Source organism: Copadichromis virginalis, linkage group LG9, assembly GCF_057382275.1.
Source record: "Copadichromis virginalis isolate Kocher_CV1m ecotype Utaka linkage group LG9, C_Virginalis_male_GT1.1, whole genome shotgun sequence".
NCBI classification, from domain to species: Eukaryota; Metazoa; Chordata; class Actinopteri; order Cichliformes; family Cichlidae; genus Copadichromis; species Copadichromis virginalis.
Window position 1 is genome coordinate 2,384,601 of NC_140626.1, and position 20,085 is coordinate 2,404,685.

General features: G+C 42.9%; 1 protein-coding gene and 1 long non-coding RNA gene across 2 annotated transcripts in view; both read left to right on the forward strand.

Moving 5' to 3' along the window:
• The first annotated feature begins 1,703 nt into the window (after positions 1 to 1,703).
• The window catches only part of LOC146701097 (N-lysine methyltransferase KMT5A-like), a 37,567-nt gene continuing 19,185 nt past the window's right edge, over positions 1,704 to 20,085 (forward strand). The window contains exons 1-4 of the mRNA XM_085469287.1: positions 1,704 to 1,882; positions 4,933 to 5,125; positions 5,891 to 5,987; positions 6,076 to 6,137. Coding sequence (XP_085325413.1) covers positions 1,704 to 1,882; positions 4,933 to 5,125; positions 5,891 to 5,987; positions 6,076 to 6,137 — 531 coding nt within the window. The remainder of the gene's footprint in view (positions 1,883 to 4,932; positions 5,126 to 5,890; positions 5,988 to 6,075; positions 6,138 to 20,085) is intronic.
• On the forward strand, positions 3,415 to 3,820 carry LOC146701098 (uncharacterized). The gene is made up of 2 exons (XR_014922135.1): positions 3,415 to 3,609; positions 3,741 to 3,820. It is a non-coding gene; the product is annotated as an uncharacterized LOC146701098 (long non-coding RNA).

The window sequence follows — 20,085 nt, forward strand, 5'->3', positions numbered from 1 at the left end:
ATTTTAACATTACCCATTTAGACCATTGATATTTACATCAATGATTTAGACCGACTGATTGATGGATGAATAAGAAGCGCCCAATTTTGGCAGAGTTTTGACACGCTTTGGAGAAAAGGTAAGACGGTAATTATAAAACTTTTAAAAGACGGACGTTCTGACAGACACAGTGCTTCAGAGTAGGCACAGCCGTGGTGAGGCGGCAGGTGAGGGAACGACGAGGTACGGTGGAAAGCATACGGCGGAGAGCGCACCGCGGGGACCGGACCACGACGAGGTGAGGACGGCAGAGCGGGCCGGAGCACGTGGAACGGTTCACGGAGGTCACAGCAACACGCGGGGCGGGGATTCCCGGACTGTCCCAAGCACCGGGATGGTTTTTTTTTTTTACCCTGGCCTAATCTCATCACTTGTTTCAAGGTAAGAAATTACACAAGTGTGTGATGTTTCACTGAGTTTGAAAGAAGGCCTTTTTCACTACAAGATCACTACACTTGTTTAATGTAAAATGGCTGCTACTTCTACAACTACTAACTACTACCTATTGTACTAATGGTAGGAGTAGTTGTAGTAGATGCAGTTGTACTAGCAGTAGTACTCACACCTGTCTTTTTTGTGGTAGTTGGAGCTGTTTTCCTCCTGTTCTGAGATGATTATTTAAGATATTAAAAGATGATCTTTGCCCAAATACCAAGGAAACATTGGAAGGCAAATACAAATAAACTTTTTTAGATTCATGAAATTTAATTGAGACAGTATTGATGTCACTCTGCACACATTTGTTTATAAAATATTGTAAAAAAAAAACCAAACACCACATTTGTTTTGCTCTCTTATAGTTTTGTTAATGAAGCACATTATTCCTGAGAGATCTAAAGCTTAGTTTGACAGACAGGCTTTAGTTAAATTAGGACATTTAAGTATCTTTAATATCTGCAAGTGCATGCTTTCTGTTAAAACAACTCAGACATCAGCCTTGTCTGTGTCTGTTATGTTAATGTAATGAAAGCATAGAACTCAATTGAAACAGTTTCAGTATCCATGCTATTAGTGAAATAAGAAATATTGGGTGGAGCATGTCAGATACTTGACTTAATCAACACAGGTGGAACACAGTCAAGTTAATCTGCACAAATACAGCCTTGCCCCCATCCATTTATCTGTTAATCAGAATCCCTCCAGCACTCATCAAACTAAAATAACCTTAAACTAATAGTACACTAACATGGGGGGGGGTGCTTCTCATTCAGGCTTTACTAATGCCCTTGTAAGCATAAAGGCTTGAAGTTTTGATGTTGTTTACATTTTTATCTTATTTCCTTAGCAAATCATGTCATGGAGAACTACTCCCCTTCAGGATGCCATTAATCACATCCTTGCAAGAAGAGACAAGAATTCAATGTTAGAAATTAAATTTATTAATTCAGTTAAAGGTGAGTGACTTCGACACGCTGCAGGCTAGACTGAGGGGTTACGCATCACCAGTGGTGACCTGTACAAACATCAATATAAATTAAAATTAAAGGTATTTTAATAATTTAGTTATTAGCGAGCCTGGCTATTTATGTTTTCTGCACTTTGACATGTTTTCTTTATTATATATGTAGAATTGAAAAAAGCACAACATTGCATACTTGTTATTTACAGATATACATATTTAATGAATTGATTATTTGCAGTGCTGCCACACCTGTGGCTCTAATATGGTTGTTTCTTCAGGTCGTGGCATCTTCACTTTAGCCAATTTCAAACAAGGAGACTTTGTGGTCGAGTATAGAGGGGAGCTTATTGATGCAACTGAAGCTGAACACAGACGTAACCTGTACCCCAGCGCATGTTCAGGCTTCATGTTTGAATTCATATGGAAGCAGAAGACATTGTGGTAAATTCAAAATGACTCAATGTTTACATTTCTATTGCAAGGTCAGGATTTCTGAAGCAAACATCTCATATTGCTCTTTAACGAGTCCTTACCTCTAGTACCCGGCCCCGTCAGTCCCCAGAATCTATAGAAGGGGGAGTGACGGACCCGTGGAATAGCAGGATCTCATTCTTACTGAGGCTCCGTCATTTCCCGGTGACCCTGTGGTCCCCGGGAACTCTCGGTACTGGGGACTGACGGGACTCCCACATATGCTGAGGGCCCGTTAGTCCCCGTATTAAGCCTGTGTGTGCCTTCTCTAATACACACTCACGGGCGTAATGTACGGGGTTAGAGGGGTAATAATATAAGCCTACATTTTACAGCTAAGACAGTGTTCTCACGCTGCTGTGAAGATTTAAAATATAATATAGAGATAGAGAAAATTCAAATGGCCAGGGCTGAATGAGCGGCCCTGTGTCTGTGCGCATTTGGCACATGTGGACACGGAGACCCGTGCACTGTTCTACTGTGTCCAAAACTACTGTATAATATGTACAATGCCAAAATAGTACATGTCAAGTGTTCTGCCTGTGAGGTAGGTAGATGGATGGCTTGATGGATAGGTGAAAAACCTTTCAACACAAAAAATAAAGAACATTTCATTAATCATTCAGATAAATTAAATGCATTATACAGAAGACAAATGAAATAACAAAAATACACTTCAGTAAAGCCACTTTTGTCTAAACTATCATTTATCCTAGTTTTAGTTTTACATTCATTAGTTTTTGAATCAGAGGTGAGTAATTTCAAACAACAAAGATGAAATAAACTGTGGTCTACCTTGCACTTTTTACACTTTCTGTAACAATTACATTTTTAAAGTATACATTTTAGAGTTTACAAATATTTTAATAAAGACTTTAACCAAGGATTTTCTTTTACAAAGAATTATTTTCTTTAAATTAAACCAAACATATTTACACTAGTTTTAAGATTTAACCAAGGATTTGGGGTAATTACTTTTAGTATTAATTAACATAAATGTGTGGGAAACACTATCTACATAAACAATCTATTCAAACTAAAACATTTATTTTAATATCAATAATTTTTTAAACTTAAATGCAGTAACTATTTCCCAAAGCATAAATACTAGTGATGGGACGTTCTGTATCGAGGCTTCGGAGCGTGTGTCGAGTAATGGAGGGGGCGTTTCCGCGAAGCGCGTATCGAGGCTTGCTTCATTTATGGGAGGAGCTGAAAATGATGACGTCCGAAGCCTCGCTGCCCGGCTGTACCACGTGACTGGTTCATGAAGTGGTTCGAACTTTGCCGCGAGATATGACAGCGATATAAACCCCTCAGACTTCATTCACAATGTGGGTGTTTGATGGAGAGTTGCGGTTAGTGAGAGTTTGGAGACCGTTTGGAGGTTTATGAGAGTGAGGAGAGAAAGTCAGGAGAGAATAGAGCCAGCTAAGAAGAGGAGGATGTCCTCCCCTGTGTGGGAACATTTTGATCTTATTCATCCCAACAAGGTATGTAAATTTCTACAGAAGATGTATTTTCATGATACTGATGGTGCAATACAATTTATGTTGAGCTGTCTTGACTTTTGTACAAGGTGAAGTGTTTTCTATGTGCCAGGGAGCTGGGATATAACAACAACACCTCATCCATGCTTAGGCACTACAGAGCTTTGCATGAGAATAAGGGGGACACCGATTGTGGAGCAAGACCAGGTGAGCCATCAAATGCCATGATAATATAGCATGCAGTAATGTTACTAAATGATATAACAATATTATACAACTGTTATAAGTTACGTGTGTGATATTTATATTTGTGCTTTGTCTTTATTGTCTTTCCTCAGGAGAACAATCTCAAATAGATGAAGACCTGGTCAGCATGGTGATTGAGGACTCCCAGCCATTTAGCATTGTGGAGGACAAAGGATTCAAAAGATTTGTTAAATCATTAAATCCTAGCTATGTTCTCCCCACTAAAAAGGTCATAAAAGCAGTGAAAATTTAGTTTTTACAGAATAAAATGTGAACAGGCAGGACTGAGGCTCAAAGCCTCAGTGTGTAGCTGTCCATACCTCAACGTTACAAAAGCACAACCACTGTCCACACCCCAACCACACCTCACCTCACAGTAAATGATCATTTCCATTTCAAGCATTTCCAAATAATCATTTCCCATACTGCCACTATAAATATACACAGTATACTGCCATCACTACAATATACATGTTTTACACACTCCTTTTGTTGTTGACATTTACAGGCTGTGTGCAAAAGGCCACACTCTTCAAATTCATGCCAGCTATTATTTTTACGTCCAGTAGGTGTCCTGCTAGAGCAAATGAAGCTTCATGAAGCTTCGCGTTGGGGTGAACCAATTGGATGAAAAGCTTCAGTGCTTCATGGGGCTTCATCTGCCCATCACTAATAAATACATTTCCACAATTGAGCTTCCATATTTCCCAAACATATAAGCAGCAAATATGAGTCCGAGCTTACCGATAGCCCGTCTAACTCAAAGTCTTCCTCACAGTGGAAAGTGGATTGTGCTTGGTTTGCTGTCCTCTCAGTATGTCGCACTCGGGTCAAATGACTGCTGCATGCATTTTAAGGTCTACTAGGCACGCCCGCCCTTGATTGCTCTAATTCAACTCACCTGGCAGAGCAGTGCACACCAGGCTGCGCTTAGCTGTAGATTGCACAAGGTCTAATCAGTGGCCACGCGCAAGCAGCAGCACAGAGCAGGTAGTGGGCAAGAGGAGGAAGAGAAGAGAAGAGTAACAGCCACACCTACTAGGTCAGCGCAACAGTACAACAAAACCACGTTTAAGCTCTAAGCACAAGTAGAAGCGCAAACACTTATCTCAGTCAGAAAGCAATGCGTCCTTGACTGATGGACCCTCTTTAACTTATCAACTATGCATTTAACAACTAAACTTGTATTGGATGTTGTGTTTGTGTTGGTGCTTAAAAATTATAGTATAGTTCATAGGCATGTCACTATAAATGTTTGTTTAATGTATGTTTCCAAATTTGCAGTATTGATGGAGCACTTGAAGATGGGTCATTTGGGCGACTAGTAAACGATGAACACAGGACACCAAATTGCAGAATGAAGTTGATTGAAGCAGAAGGGAAGCCACATCTCTGCCTTTTTGCACTGAAGGAAATTGCGGCAGGAAGTGAAATTACTTATGACTATGGTGGGAAAGAATGGCCCTGGCGGAAAAAGGTGGGTCATTTAAAAAAAAATTTCCCCCTATGAATTGTTGTTTAAAACATACATATCTAGATGTCACAATTAGGGCTGCAACTAACGATTATTTCAATAATCGATTAGTTGTCGATTAATCGATTAGTTGTTTCAGCCCTAGTCACAATATTTAAATGTCCTCTTGGTGGTATTCAATCTGGTTTAACTAAATCTTGAATTTGTATGACTTTCCCAAGTGATGATTGCAAGCTTATCTGTTTTGTGTCCCCTCCACAAGTGTGTTTTACTGAGTGGCCACACACTGGAGGTGAAACAGTGAAAGCATCAGTTTGAGCTCAGATGTCATTATGAGGCTGATGGACAGTGTCCTTGAAAACCTTGGGTTTTTCTGTGTCAGGCATATACATGCACCTTTTACTCACAGTCACTTTAGCTTCTTAGTATTGTCTTACTTTGGCTTCACTTAACTAGGTAAGGGTTAATCACTCTGTTTCCTTGCAGTTAGGGTGAGAGTTAGAACTGTATTTAACTGAAGGTGAAACAGAAAATGCTTAACTATGTGTGTGTGTCTGACACAGACAAACTCAAGGTATGTGAGAACACTGTCCTGACATCTGAGCTCAAACTGAGTCTTTCACTGTTTCATCTCCAGTGTTTGGCATACTCAGAAAAACACATGGGTTGAGGGGACACTGGTTAGAAAAGACCACTCGTAGTGGATTAAATACATTTCCACTGTAGCTGCCAGATGTTTACAATATTTGTTCTACTTTTCATACCCAGCTAAAGATCGCAAGCATCCCTTCTGGTCAACAGTGTGTTGCAGAGCCTATTGCCCATGACGTGGAGCACCATGTGATCTCTACAGACTCATTCACAGGTGAGTCCCTGCTTGAGTAAGCACTACCTGTTAAACCCTGGGGTCTTGCAAAGCACTATGCCTCCATGTCTTGTGTTCTCTTCTACAGACAGAGAATTAAAAGCAGAGTGTCAGTCATCTAGACCTACAGCAGACAACTCTGAGCATGAGGTTAGCATGGATTCATCTGTTTACTAAAGATTGTATCAATGTGTAGTTTGGTAAATAGTGTGGTTTGTAAAGATCATGTTTATCAATTGATTACAATTATACTGCATGTACAGTCTTTAAATCATTGTAAGTACAGGTAGTCATCATTTAACAGTGCATTTCCCTCTCAACATCATTTGGGTGTTTTAAGGTTTGACTGAGAGTGTCCCTCTTGATCAGATGGACACTGTACCATTGATGCTTGTTCATCTTTGCATCTTTTTAGGTGCATTCTGTTGGAGGTCAGCGTGGCACTTCTTCTCTGAAAGAGTTAACACTAGCATCCCCAGGCTTCTACCTTTCTACCTATAAAACCCGAGAGCAGTCAAATGGTGGAAGTGGAAGCTAAATTGGCTAAATTGACCGCGGAGTCATCATTTTGCGTTTCTACCTTTAAAAGCCGGAGAGCAGTCAGTCAAATGCTGGAGTCGTTCATATGTATATTAGGTCGTTACCTAGGAATTCTGGAGGGAGGGGAGTGGGGGTGAGTGATTGAGGGGGTGGGGGAGTGGAGTGTTTCAGTTTGCCATCTTAGGGAGAAATCAACACATGTCCTTTGTATGTCCTTTGTTGCTGACATTTATTGATGAAAACAGTACAAAAAACCAACCATTTGTACACATATTTACAAATAATGATAAAAAGTGAATGAGTACATTTCAACATTTTCAGCAATCACTCACAATCCTGGCACTGCCACGGTATCTGTCGTCTGCATTTACCACATGTGTACCTGTAGCAGTGAACACATCGCACAGTGGCCTGATTTTTTTTGCATCTGTGTACTTGGATTTTAGGTCGCAAGCCACCCAAAACTTGCTCCATGCACCACTCAGCAGGCCAATTGTAAATATGTGTACAAATGGTTGGTTTTTTGTACTGTTTTTATCAATAAATCTCAGCAACAAAGGACATACACCCATGTGTGTTGATTTCTCCCTAAGATGGCAAACTGAAACACTCCAAGTTGGTGACTTTTGGAGATTTGTTTCCCTGGATGATTGAGAATGCATCAAGATGAAACACAAAAGGAAGCTCACCGCTTTTAGCAGCTCCCCCACCCCCTCAATCACTCAGTGAGTGATTGAGGGGGTGGGGGAGTGGAGTGTTTCAGTGTTTCAGTTTGCCATCTTAGGGAGAAATCAACACATGTCCTTTGTATGTCCTTTGTTGCTGACATTTATTGATAAAAACAGTACAAAAAACCAACCATTTGTACACATATTTACAAATGGCCTGCTGAGTGGTGCATGGAGCATGTTCATTGGTTCATGGACCTCCCTGAACTAATGGCATTTATGGCAGCAACAAAAGCGGTGAGCTTCCTTTTGTGTTTCATCTTGATGCATTCTCAATCATCCAGGGAAACAAATCTCCAAAAGTCACCAACTTGGAGTGTTTCAGTTTGCCATCTTAGGGAGAAATCAACACACATGGGTGTGGATGACATCAAGCTATATATATATATATATATATATATATATATATATATATATATATATATATATATATATATATATATAAATAAATAAAATAATATTACTTCTGATTTGCCTCACTTCTCCGAGACTGCAGCTCAAGGTACATTTTCAATGCTGTACTCAAAGTTTGCCCAACATATCTTATGTAATGAGCTGGGATCTGTGAGTTAGTCTTGTTCAGAGACAAATCCAGTGGCAGGTAGCTCCATGCCCTCCTGGGTTTTAATTGCACCTTAGAACACATATGCATCAACACTACAATGAGCGGGTGGAGGGAGGTTTGGAGTCTTCTCCCACCCCCATTCTCTGCGGCCTGCTGGAGCGGGAGGGCTAGTAGGAGGAGTTGGCCGTCCGACTGCGGTCTGGAGTGTGGGGCCTCCCTGCTGCTGCGGAGTCGGGGTGGTCTGCCTCTCCCCACTGCAGGGAAAAGGGTAACACCACCTGGGTCTGGGTGCAATTCCCCCCTCCAGGGACAAGGGTACCTAGACCCGGTTTGTAGAGTACGCTTGGGGAGTGTGATTGTGTGTACAGCGTCTCTTTATGTCTGTCTCCACGTTGGTTGAGTGTGGAGTGAGTGCATATGAGAGCATGAGGGTGGGAATGGATGTTTGTGTCTGTGTGTGCCTGTATGTCTGTGTCTATATGTCAGGTTGGGTATCAGACGCCACCTCTCTGGGGACACCTCAGGCCCTCCAAGGTTTGGAGGCCTATCTCCACCCACCACCACTTCCCCTGCCGGTGGCGGACTCCCTCAGGTGTCGGTGTGTTAGTGGTTCTTTGTGTCTGGGGGTGGGCGTCCGGGTACACACCGGCTCACTCCTTGGCGGCCGCTTGTCGGGGCCTGGGGCCTGGGGCTCGCTCGGGCCCCTTTGGAGGTGGGGTGCCCCCGGCCTCTCGGCCTGGGGCTCGGTCACTCAGACGCAGCTGGGGGCCGGCGGAGCTCACGGGCGCGTCACTGCAACTCCCCCTGACTTCTGCTCCGGCTGCTGGGCGAGCCCTCATCTGGGACTCTCCTCAGCTCTTACTGGAACAGTGGCGCGGCTGCCCCTCTGTTGGTCTTCCTTGGTCTCTTGTGTTCTGGGGGCCTCTGGATGTCTGGAGTTTTGATCTCCTCCATACCCGCTTCACACCCTGGAGGACGGGGCTGTGGCCCCCCCACACTCCCTAGCAGATCATTACATGGAGAAACCTTTGGAATGCAAGCATGCTGATCCACACAGGTATGCACACATGGGTATTCACAGACGCGGACTAAAGCTTTCTTGGCTGCTACCTCAAAGCACACTGTGCGCTGTCTATCTTGCGTGCTGCACAATATCGTTTATTATTTAGTAAATATTGATATCTATGGCTAGCTAGTTTATTGTGATGGTGTTTTGTTTTCTCTATTATTATGTTGCTCTTTGTTGTTTGCTGTCTCCTCTGTTTGTTTTTTTTGTTTGTTTTTTTTTTTTCTCCATACAGGTGACCCAGGAGTTCTTTTTTTTTTTTTTTTTTTTTTTTCTCTCTCTTCCCCCCCCTTCTCACCGTCTCTTCTCCCCTTTGGTTTTCTTTCTTTCTCTCCCCCTCTTTCTCTCATTCATTCCCCCTGTCCTATTTATTAAAAAAAAAAAAAAAAAAAAAAAAATGACAAAGGATGAACTGAAGCTCTGCCATCACGTAATGTCGCATACTGCTGTTTCTGATGTCATTTAAGAAAAGAAAAAAAAAAAAAAGAGACAAATCCAGTGAAATATGCAGTAACGTATTTTAACAGCGCACATCACGTATGATAACGATGCTCTCTTGTTTCATTAATGCCACTTGCATCTCTGTTTTTCATTGCATTAAAAATGAAATCAGACTTTACTATTAACACTACTATGCTGATTACGATAACCTGGGATTGTGTATAGAACAATATTACTAACCATCAGTACATTTTTACATGGTCGATTGTTAGTTGTTCCATTCCTAATTGTGACACTAATGCTTTATGACTAGTATTTTGATGCTTCATCAGTTTTGGCCAAGCAAGATTTGGCCTGTGCAAAATCTACATCATTTCCCAGTAAACTTATTACCCAAGGTATTGTTGACTTCATCCAGTTCAGCAGCATTGCCATGTGTATAGTTAGTATAATAGAACTGGCTGTCATTGTCCCCTCTGTGCTCATGGTGTTTGATTGGTAGGCAGAAAGCCTCTTTAAGCCCATACATTTATACTGTGCAATATTTTTTAGATGACCAGGGGAATGATGCCTGTGTGACTTCTGGTTCACCTCCTGTCCCTGACTCAGTTACTAAAGGTATGATATAAATCAGATGCCATGTCCATCACTAGGCACTATGTGCAGTTAACACCAACATCATGTGGTTAGACATTATATAACATATAAAGAAGCTGAATGTATTTTGTGTTTACCAAGCAGTGTGATGAACTATCATGTTAATGAAAACAATCAAACTTTAAATTTTATCAGGTCTACAGTCTATTTATTATCACACACAATTTGTTTAGACAAGTACCAGCTTGTTTTCACAGTTTTGAACACCATCTCTACCTACAAGTGCATCTCACATGATCTTTTTAAACTTCAAATTTGTTTTGTTTTATTGAACAGGTTTACGTGTTTCATCAAGGCGGTGTGTGAAGAGACCATGGTCTGAGGAGGAGATAGGAGCGGTGATGAAACATATGAAGCCTTTTATTGAAAACGGTATCACTGTCACCAACCAGCAGTGTCTGAAGTGCAAAGAAAAGGAACAACCTATCTTGGAGACGAGATCTATTCAAAACATTTGAGATTTTGTGCGCAACAGAGGACTGGCCTTTAAAAAAAAATAAATAAATGTTAAACACTAAATGCACTTTTTGACAGTCTGAGCCTTTACCTTTCTGGGCCTGATTTCAAGGTTAGTGTTCTCCATTCAAAAAGTATGTAGTTGACTTCACTGTGCTCACAGGCAGTGTTTTGTTTTGATGTGTGGTTAGCCTGAGTCTTTTAATGCCAGGATTCACTTTTATTTTCCTTCAATAATTGTTACAATGCTGTCCTTTTAAGGAATTGATTATTGAGTTGGTTATATTAAATATAGTTCAGTAATTCAACAAATGTGTTGTGTGTTGATATAAGTCTTATGTATAAGTCATGGTGTCAGCCCGACTCACCCCTGGTGTGCAAAGGTGCTGTTTTATTGGTCAGCCACTCAGTGCCAGTTTCTTCAGGACAATGAAAAACTCTATAATACATAGTTTGTTCTAGTTGATGCAAGCACTGTTGTGTTATGCTTCTAGTTGTTTTAATGACACTTTGACCACCTGTTAGTAGATCACAACAGATATGATCTGTGGTGTTTTATGTAAGCTTGTATGTCAGATTGTAATGCTCATCAGAGAAAACCAAAATATAGTCTTTTTATTATTTTTTTAATTTATTCATCCATCCATCCATCTTCAACTGCTTATCCGAGGCCGGGTCGAAGGGGCAGCAGCCTAAGCAAATTTATTCAATTTTACTATAATGATGTATCAGTCACAGTCTTATAATACACCTTCTTTTCTAAGAAGGTTATACTTAGTGCATGTGTGAGTATATGTACAGTGAACTGGCTTTACACACCATGTGTCCTTTTAAACCAGATTTAATCAGTGTGTGTGTGTACAGTAGACTGGCTTTACACATCATGTGTCCCTTCAGAACAGACTATACTTTGTGTATATGTATGATGACATCACTGACCTTGTACACCAGACTGTCCTTATAGACCGAGCTACAGAAAAGTCTCTACAAACCACCAGAATGTCTGAAAAAATAGCCTTTTTTATATCTCAGTCGAGCAAAGAAAATGTTTAAATTTTAAGTTGTGTATAGGTTTGCTGATTTTTTTTCATGATTTTTGATATGCATATTGTAGCTCTAGCACCTCTGGAACCCGGTGTCCCCATAGCCCTATGTCCAGTCTGATTTGCCAAAAATTTCAGAAATTGTCCCTCTAACCCAAGAAACGGGTGTGTGTGTGTGTGTGTGTGTGTTTAGTGGGAGAGAGAGGACCCTGCCCTCATTTGGCAGCATGTCATTGTAGGATTTAAATTGAATATAGTTAGACTGGTTGACTGGATTAGAGCCTGTGTTTGTGTGTCCCTCTGTGCATTTCTGTTTCAATATGCCTCCATATTTGTAATTTTGTAAGTTATTACTATTCTGCTAAATCATAGTATTTCTGGTACTTTTCGGTACTTGTGCTAAATACAGTATTTCTGCTAAATCATACTATTTCTGCTTTTCATAAGATTTGTGCCTAATATAGTTTTTCTGCTAAATTATAGTATTTATTCTTTTTATAGGATTTGTGCCTAACATAGTATTTCTGCTTTTTATAGGATTTGTGCCTAATATAGTATTTCTGCTTTTTATAGGATTTGTACCTAATATAGTATTTCTGCTTTTTATAGGATTTGTGCTTAATATAGTATTTCTGCTTTTTATAGTATTTGTGCTAAAACATAGTATTTATACTAAATGTAGTATTTATGCTTAATCATAGTATTTCTATATATTTCTGCCAGGTCCCCAGGCAGCCAATCCTCTGTGAGGACTGAGAAATTCAAATTTTCAAATCAGGGCCTGCACGGCTTCCCAGCCAATCATATATGTGTCCTGAGGCATTCAAATTTGCATATTGGGGCCTTCATGGCTTCTAAGCCAGCCAATCATATCAGGGCTGAGGAATTCAAATCCACAAATCAGGGCCTGCACGGCTTCCCAGCCAGCCAATCATGTATGTGGGCTCAGCCATTCAAATTTGCATATTGGGGAATTCGTGGCTTCTAAGTCAAAAAGTCATCCATGTCATATATCTCTAAAAATTCATATTTTAATGATAAATTGTCAACACTTGAAGATTCCCCCATCTCTTCTGAACAAAACGGTGTAAGAATGACCGCTCTAGCCCCTACGGTTAGGAAATTATGGTCATTTGTTTGAGGGGAGTCCTCACTATGAGAAATAGGCTGCAATAATCCTGTGCCTCTCTGTGCTGCGTGTGTAAAAAGAAGCACCTGTTTTGGCGGGAAAACGTAAACAGGCACTCTGATTGGTGGATTTAAATTCGGCAGCTCTCTCCCTCTGTGTGTGTGTGTGTGTGTGTGTGTGTGTTTAGTGGGAGAGAGGGGACCCTGCCCTTATTTGGCAGCATGTCATTGTAGGATTTAAATTGAATATAGTTAGACTGGTTGACTGGATTAGAGCCTGTGTTTGTGTCCCCCTGTGCATTTGTGTTTCAATATGCCTCCATATTTGTAATTTTGTAAGTTATTACTATTCTGCTAAATCATAGTATTTCTGGTACTTTTCGGTACTTGTGCTACATACAGTATTTCTGCTAAATCATACTATTTCTGCTTTTCATAAGATTTGTGCCTAATATAGTATTTCTGCTAAATTATAGTATTTATTCTTTTTATAGGATTTGTGCCTAACATAATATTTCTGCTAAATTATAGTATTTCTGCTTTTTATACTATTTGTGCCTAATATAGTATTTCTGCTTTTTATAGGATTTGTGCCTAATATAGTATTTCTGCTTTTTATAGGATTTGTGCTTAATATAGTATTTCTGCTAAATTATAGTATTTCTGCTTTTTATAGTATTTGTGCTAAAACATAGTATTTCTACTAAATGTAGTATTTATGCTTAATCATAGTATTTCTATATATTTCTGCCAGGTCCCCAGGCAGCCAATCCTCTGTGAGGACTGAGAAATTCAAATTTTCAAATCAGGGCCTGCACGGCTTACCAGCCAATCATATATGTGTCCTGAGGCATTCAAATTTGCATATTGGGGCCTTCATGGCTTCTAAGCCAGCCAATCATATCAGGGCTGAGGAATTCAAATCCACAAATCAGGGCCTGCACGGCTTCCCAGCCAGCCAATCATGTATGTGGGCTCCAGGCATTCAAATTTGCATATTGGGGAATTCGTGGCTTCTAAGTCAACAAGTCATCCATGTCATATATCTCTAAAAATTCATATTTTAATGATAAATTGTCAACACTTGAAGATTCCCCCATCTCTTCTGAACAAAACGGTGTAAGAATGACCCTTCTAGCCCCTACGGTTAGGAAATTATGGTCATTTGTTTGAGGGGAGTCGTCACTATGAGAAATAGACTGCAATAATCCTGTGTGTCTCTGTGCTGCGTGTGTAAACAGAAGCACCTGTTTTGGCGGGAAAAAGTGCACAGGCTCTCTGGTGGATTCAAATTCAGCAGCTCCCAGGCTGACCTAGAAACTTACTTCTCTCTCCCTGTGTGTGTGTGTGTGTGTGTGTGTGTGTGTGTGTGTGTGACAGAGAGAGAGAGAGAGAGAGAGAGAGAGAGAGAGAGAAAGCCTTTTAATGGGATGATCTCATTGTAAGATTCAAATTCAATATATTTAGACTGGTTGACTGAATTGGATCTTGTGTGTGTGTCTCTCTGTGCATGTGTGTTTCCTCATGTGTACATATTTGTAATTGTGTGGCTGTCGTAAATTTTTTGGCAGATTTTTGTCATTTAACAAGTATATTTGAGGGACCCTCAGCATGTTCATCATTTTTTCAGCTATCCATTTTGCTTTTCCAATTTTTCTGTTTAACTTATTACTATTGTGCTAAATCATACTATTTCTGTTTTAGTACTTGTGACAGCTCATTTGTTAAACATTTCTGAATGAATTTCAATCAGTGATAAACCTTTCTTATTGGAAGTTAATTTAAGAGAGTTTAAATAATATTCAATTTCAATCAAAAACAAATTAAATGATGGGGTTGAGTTTTGAAATTTACATTTATGTATATGGAATTTCCCTAATAAGATATAAAGATTGACAATGGCACATTTTTCTTTTTCTTTAGTTTCAAAATAAGTGATAATGTTCTTCCCTTCAATTTTGATTTCGTATGTTGTCTTGCACAGTATATAATTTTCAAGCTCTCTCCAAAATGTAGCACTATATAAACAGTCATAAAACAAATGAGTAACACTTTCAAGTTCAGTTGCCATTGCTGGAAACTGGAGTTTGGCTGGGCCGCGCCATGACGTAATCGGTCTACAAATGCGGCCTCAGGAGGATGCAGCCCATGAATTTGGACACGACCAATAAGTCGTACAGCTGGGTGGGTGCTGTGTTACTGATGGTGAACTTTGTTGTATTCATAAGGTTAGTTATTGGGTTGTCAACCGTCCCGTGCAAACGAAATCTTCCCGCATTCAGAGAAAATATTACGCGTTTCGTATTGAGCTGAAAAGGAACACAGTTTGTCCTGTACTTCAGGTAGAATGGAAGAAGACACAAAGCTGGATTTATTCTGTCGTTACTCGGGCTCCCCTGTCATTCTCTCGCCTGTTGCAACTTCAATCGTGAAACTGATCAATGATCGGCTTTTCTCTCTTGTTTGTTTATCGCGCTAAACAACAGCAGCACGTTTAAGCTTGATCAGCTGTTGTTAGAATTCATTTGATTTTAATTTCTAGTATCAGCTGATGTTTGATGGAGCCACAGCTGAAAAAAAAGGGCTGGTCCTAACCATGAGATGTCCTTACTGAGTCATCAGAGCTGAACTGGTGATGGAGAAACAGGTTTACCTTTTAGGTGACATGAATGAGTTGAAGGGAAGTTATGAACTGTTTCTGAGAGACAACTAACACCAAGCTCCTTTTTTTTTTGTGTAGCTGACAGCTGCTTTTTTTTTTTTTTTTTTTTTTTTTTTTTGTATGTGTTGGGCTGTGAGATGAAAAGCTACAGCCGGCTGTGTGGGTACAGCAACTATGTGTGAAAAGTGGTCCATAACGTAACGTTTCAAAGTGTGTTCATGCAAACATTGTCGGGTCTGCTTATGAACCTCTGCGCACAGCGTCTACAAGTTGGGGCTGTACGAAGTCACCTCATCTTTACACAAAACTGTAAGCTGTCATCTGTGAGGCGCGAGCGGTGTTTGGTTTTACCATAGTTCATGGTGGAGAATGGCTGCTCCACTGAGTTTTGCTCTCTGTAGCCGTTTGAATGGCAACCTATACTGATTAGCAGCGGCATAGGCACACTTAAAATTTCTTCAGAAATTTTCGCTTTCTAGTTTCTAAGTTATTACTACTCAATTACCTCTGGAGGTTTCTGTGTAATAAGCAGGAAATACAGCTGCAAAATGCAGAACTGTCTGTTTCTATTTAATAGCCTATTAAAGCAAACTTAGAAAGTGTGTGATTATTACCTGGAAATACCTGTGGTAGTTTCTGTGTAAAAAGCATAAATAGAAACAGTGTGCAAATAGCTGGCTGTCAGTAAGTGGCAGACTGCTGCCTACTGGGAGTCTGCACATTCAGTTTTATCCCTGGATCAAGACAAAGAAGAAGTGGGGCAACAACTGCTAACTTTGGCCACCATTTGTCTCCTTTTTGGCTTGCCTCGTAGATCCATGCTTGCATAAACCGATGTATCATACACAGTATATTTGGAACAACAGTGGAGACCAATTTCAAGCCAATAGTACAAGTCCCCATCAAGTATGGGATCTTCCAAGGAGATGCTCTGTCCCCACGGCTGTTCTGCATAGACCTGAACCCCCTCAGTGAGATAATTAACAAGACTGGCTTCAGAAACTGACTGACAGAATGGACCAATCATCAGCCACCTCCTGTACATGGATGACATTAAGCTGTATGCCGTTAGTGAACGAGACATCGAATTACTGATCCACACCACCAGGACATACAGCAATGACACCGGAATGTCGTTCGGACTGGAGAAGTGTAGCTGGATGATAACCAAGAAAGGGAAAGTAGTCAGAACTGAGGGGATCGAACTACCAGAAGGTAACACTGCAGATATGTCTTATATAGTAGTTGCAACTACCTGGATATCCCACAGGTAAATGGGAACCATGAGGAGTCCACTGGGAAAGCTACAACCACCATGTACCTGCAGAGGGTCCGGCAAGTCCTGAGGAGTCAGCTGAATGTTGAGAACAAGATCTGGGCTATCAACACCTACACCCTGCCCGTGATCAGGTACCCAGCTGGGATAATAAGCTGGCCAAAGGAGGAGATAGAAGCCACTGACATCAAGACAAGGAAGCTCCTGACCATGCATGGAGGGTTTCACCCCAAGTCCAGCACCCTGAGGCTGTACGCTAAGCGGAAGGAAGGAGGCCGGGGACTGGTGAGAGTCAGCACCATGGTCCAGGATGAGACAACGAACTTCCACGAATACATCACGAAGATGGCCCCAACCAACTGCATGTTCAATGAATAGCTCAGGCAGCAGAAACCCAAGAAAGTGGTGGAAGAGGAGGAACCATCATGGAAGGACAGGCCCCTGCACGGTATGTACCACCGGCAGATAGAGGAGGCGGCTGACATCGAGAAATCCTACCAGTGGCTGGACAAAGGTGGACTGAAAGACAGCACAGAGGCACTAATCATGGCAGCACAGGAACAAGCTCTGAGCACAAGATCCATAGAGGCTGGGGTCTATCACACCAGGCAAGACCCCAGGTGCAGGCTGTGTAAAGATGCCCCTGACACAATCCAGCACATAAAGGCAGGGTGTGTTATTATGTTATTATATGTGATGTGATATTAAACCTTTTTTTTTTTTTTTTTTTGTGTGTGTCCCGTTTGGATCTTTAGCCATCAGAATTGTTGTCTTAAGGCCAAGAAAGATGCCAAGCGGATTTATTTTACCAAGTGGACCATCATGGCCTTGCCATATTGGTCCATTTGATTGACCTTTATTATAATTATGAATTTATTTTATTTTCAGTTGCTACAAACGGGACAGACATGACTGGGGGATAGGACAGGGAGAAAGAATGAAAGAAAGAGAGTGAGAGAAAGAAAACCAAAGGGGAGAAGAGACGGTGAGGGGGGGGGGGAAGAAAGAAAAAAAAAAAACAAAACAAACAAAACACCTGGATCAACTGTATGGAGAAAAAAAAACAGAAGAGAAAGCAAACAACAAAGAGCAACATAATAAAAAAAACAGCACCATCACAATAAACTAGCTAGCAGTAGATATCAGTAGATACTAAATAATAAACGATATTGTGCAGCACGCAAGATAGACAGCGCACAATGTGCTTTGAGGCAGCAGCCAAGAAAGCTGTAGTCCGCGTCTGTGAATACCCGTGTGTACACCTGTGTGCATACCTGTGTGGATCAGCATGCTTGCATTCCAAAGGTTTCTCCATGTAACGATCTGCTAGAGAGTGTGGGTGAGCCACAGCCCCGTCCTCCAGGGTATGAAGCAGGTATGGAGGAGATCAAAACTCCAGACATCCAGAGGCCCCCAGAACACAAGAGACCAAGGAAGACCAACAGAGGGGCAGCCGCGCCACTGTCCCAGTAAGAGCTGAGGAGAGTCCCAGATGAGGGCTCACTCAACAGCCGTGGAGCAGAAGCCAGGGGGAGTTCCAATGACGCGCCCGTGAGCTCCGCCGGCAGCCAGCTGTGCCTGAGTGACCGAGCCCCAGGCCGAGAGGCCGGGGGCACCCCACCTCCGGAGTGGCCCGAGGGAGCCCCAGGCTCCAGGCCCCGATAAGCGGCCGCCAAGGAGTGAGCCGGTGTGTACCCGGACGCCCACCCCCAGACACAAAGAACCACCAACGCAACGACACCTGAGGGAGTCTGCCACTGGCAGGGGAAGTGGTGGTGGGTGGAGATAGGCCTCCAAGCCTGAGATGTCCCCAGAGAGGTGGCGTCTGATACCCAACCTGACATATAGACACAGACATACAGGCACACACAGATACAAACATCCATTCCCACCCTCATGCTCTCATATGCACTTACTCCACACTAAACCAACGTGGAGACAGACATAAAGAGACGCTGTACACACGATCACACTCCCCAAGCGTACTGTACGAACCGGGTCTAGGTACCCTTGCCCCTGGAGGGGGGAACTGCACCCAGACCCAGGTGGTGTTACCCTTTTCCCTGCGGTGGGGAGAGGCAGACCGCCCCAACTCCGCAGCAGCAGGGAGGCCCCACACTCCAGACCGCAGGCGGACAGCCAACTCCTCCTAGCCCCCCCGCTCCAGCAGGCCGCAGAGAATGGGGGTGAGAGAAGACTCCAAACCTCCCTCCACCCAGTGTTGATGCATATGTGTTCTAAGGTGCATTTGTACACCCCGATGGTAATTTGGACTCCGTGTATCGTGCCCACCCCCAAGATCCTATATGTATGTGTAATGAGAGTGTGAGTAATGTGAATGTCTAAGTTGTGGGATAAAATTGAGGCAGAGGCAGCCAGAAGGGGACAGAGAGAGGGGGGTAGCCTCCTCTGCATCCTGGTGACATACCCCTACTCCAAGGTCCTGCATGTGTGGGTGGTTGTGGTGGAGCGGGAAGAGGGAGGCAGCTGGAGATGGGGAGGGAAGGAAGGGAGGGGCAGGTGACCCCTCCCTGGGACCAGCTCCCCCGCTGACCCCAGTAGGCACTCCCATACTCCGCGACCCGCCAGGGAAAGGGGGCCCAGGCCCATCTAGATGGGGGCCCAGCCCAGCAGTGCCCCCCGGCCCCACAGAGCCCGGAACAGTCCACCCAACCCCACCACAGCGAAAACTCCACCCACCCCACCATCCACTCATCTTCCAGACTACATGAGACAATAGACGCCCAGGCTGAGATCTTCCTCCACCTCTCCTGTATCTCCCCCTCCTGCAGAGAGAGCTCCTGAGGAGAGAAGAGCTCCTGCAAGGTGTGACAATCTCCCCCACCAGTTGAAGAGCCCCCCAGGTGGCTCGATGCACCGGCGGCACCCTGTGCCAGGGATGGGCCCCCATGCACCCATCCGCCCACAACCCCGGCAACACACAAACCAGGACCCAAGGCCCCGAGGCCCGGCCAGGGCCCCAGCCCAGAGACGGAGCGCCCCCAGAACCTCACGCCCATCCCGGACCCACCCAGGGGCAGACAGGCTACCAGGTCAGTGACCCACATCCGTCAGCACAGACCCTCCCCTAGCCCTGCTGCACGCAGCCACGAGGAAACAGTCACCCGAGAGCCAACAGAGCCCCTAGCCGGACATGACCGCTACCCCGGGTTGAGCCCCCCAAGGAAGATGCCTCCGGGGAACCCCCCGACGCCCTAAGCCTGTCCCTACCCCCACACCAATCACAACAGTGAAGGCGGGACCAAACTATGACCCCCCACCCCCACTAGGTGATGGAGCTGATCAAAGGAGCCCAGAGCAATTGATCTGATGTGGTGGCAGAGGCCGTATCAAGACTAATGTAATCTAATAGATAATTTCTATATTGGTTAGAATTAAGATTGTTTTTATTTTTCCAGTTCATGAGGACAGTTTTCTTGGCTATGCATAGGGCAGTGAAAACCATATGGGCTATATTCTTTTCTGAAGGGACATTATCTAAGCTGCCCAACAAACACACTAAGGGGGAAGTTGGA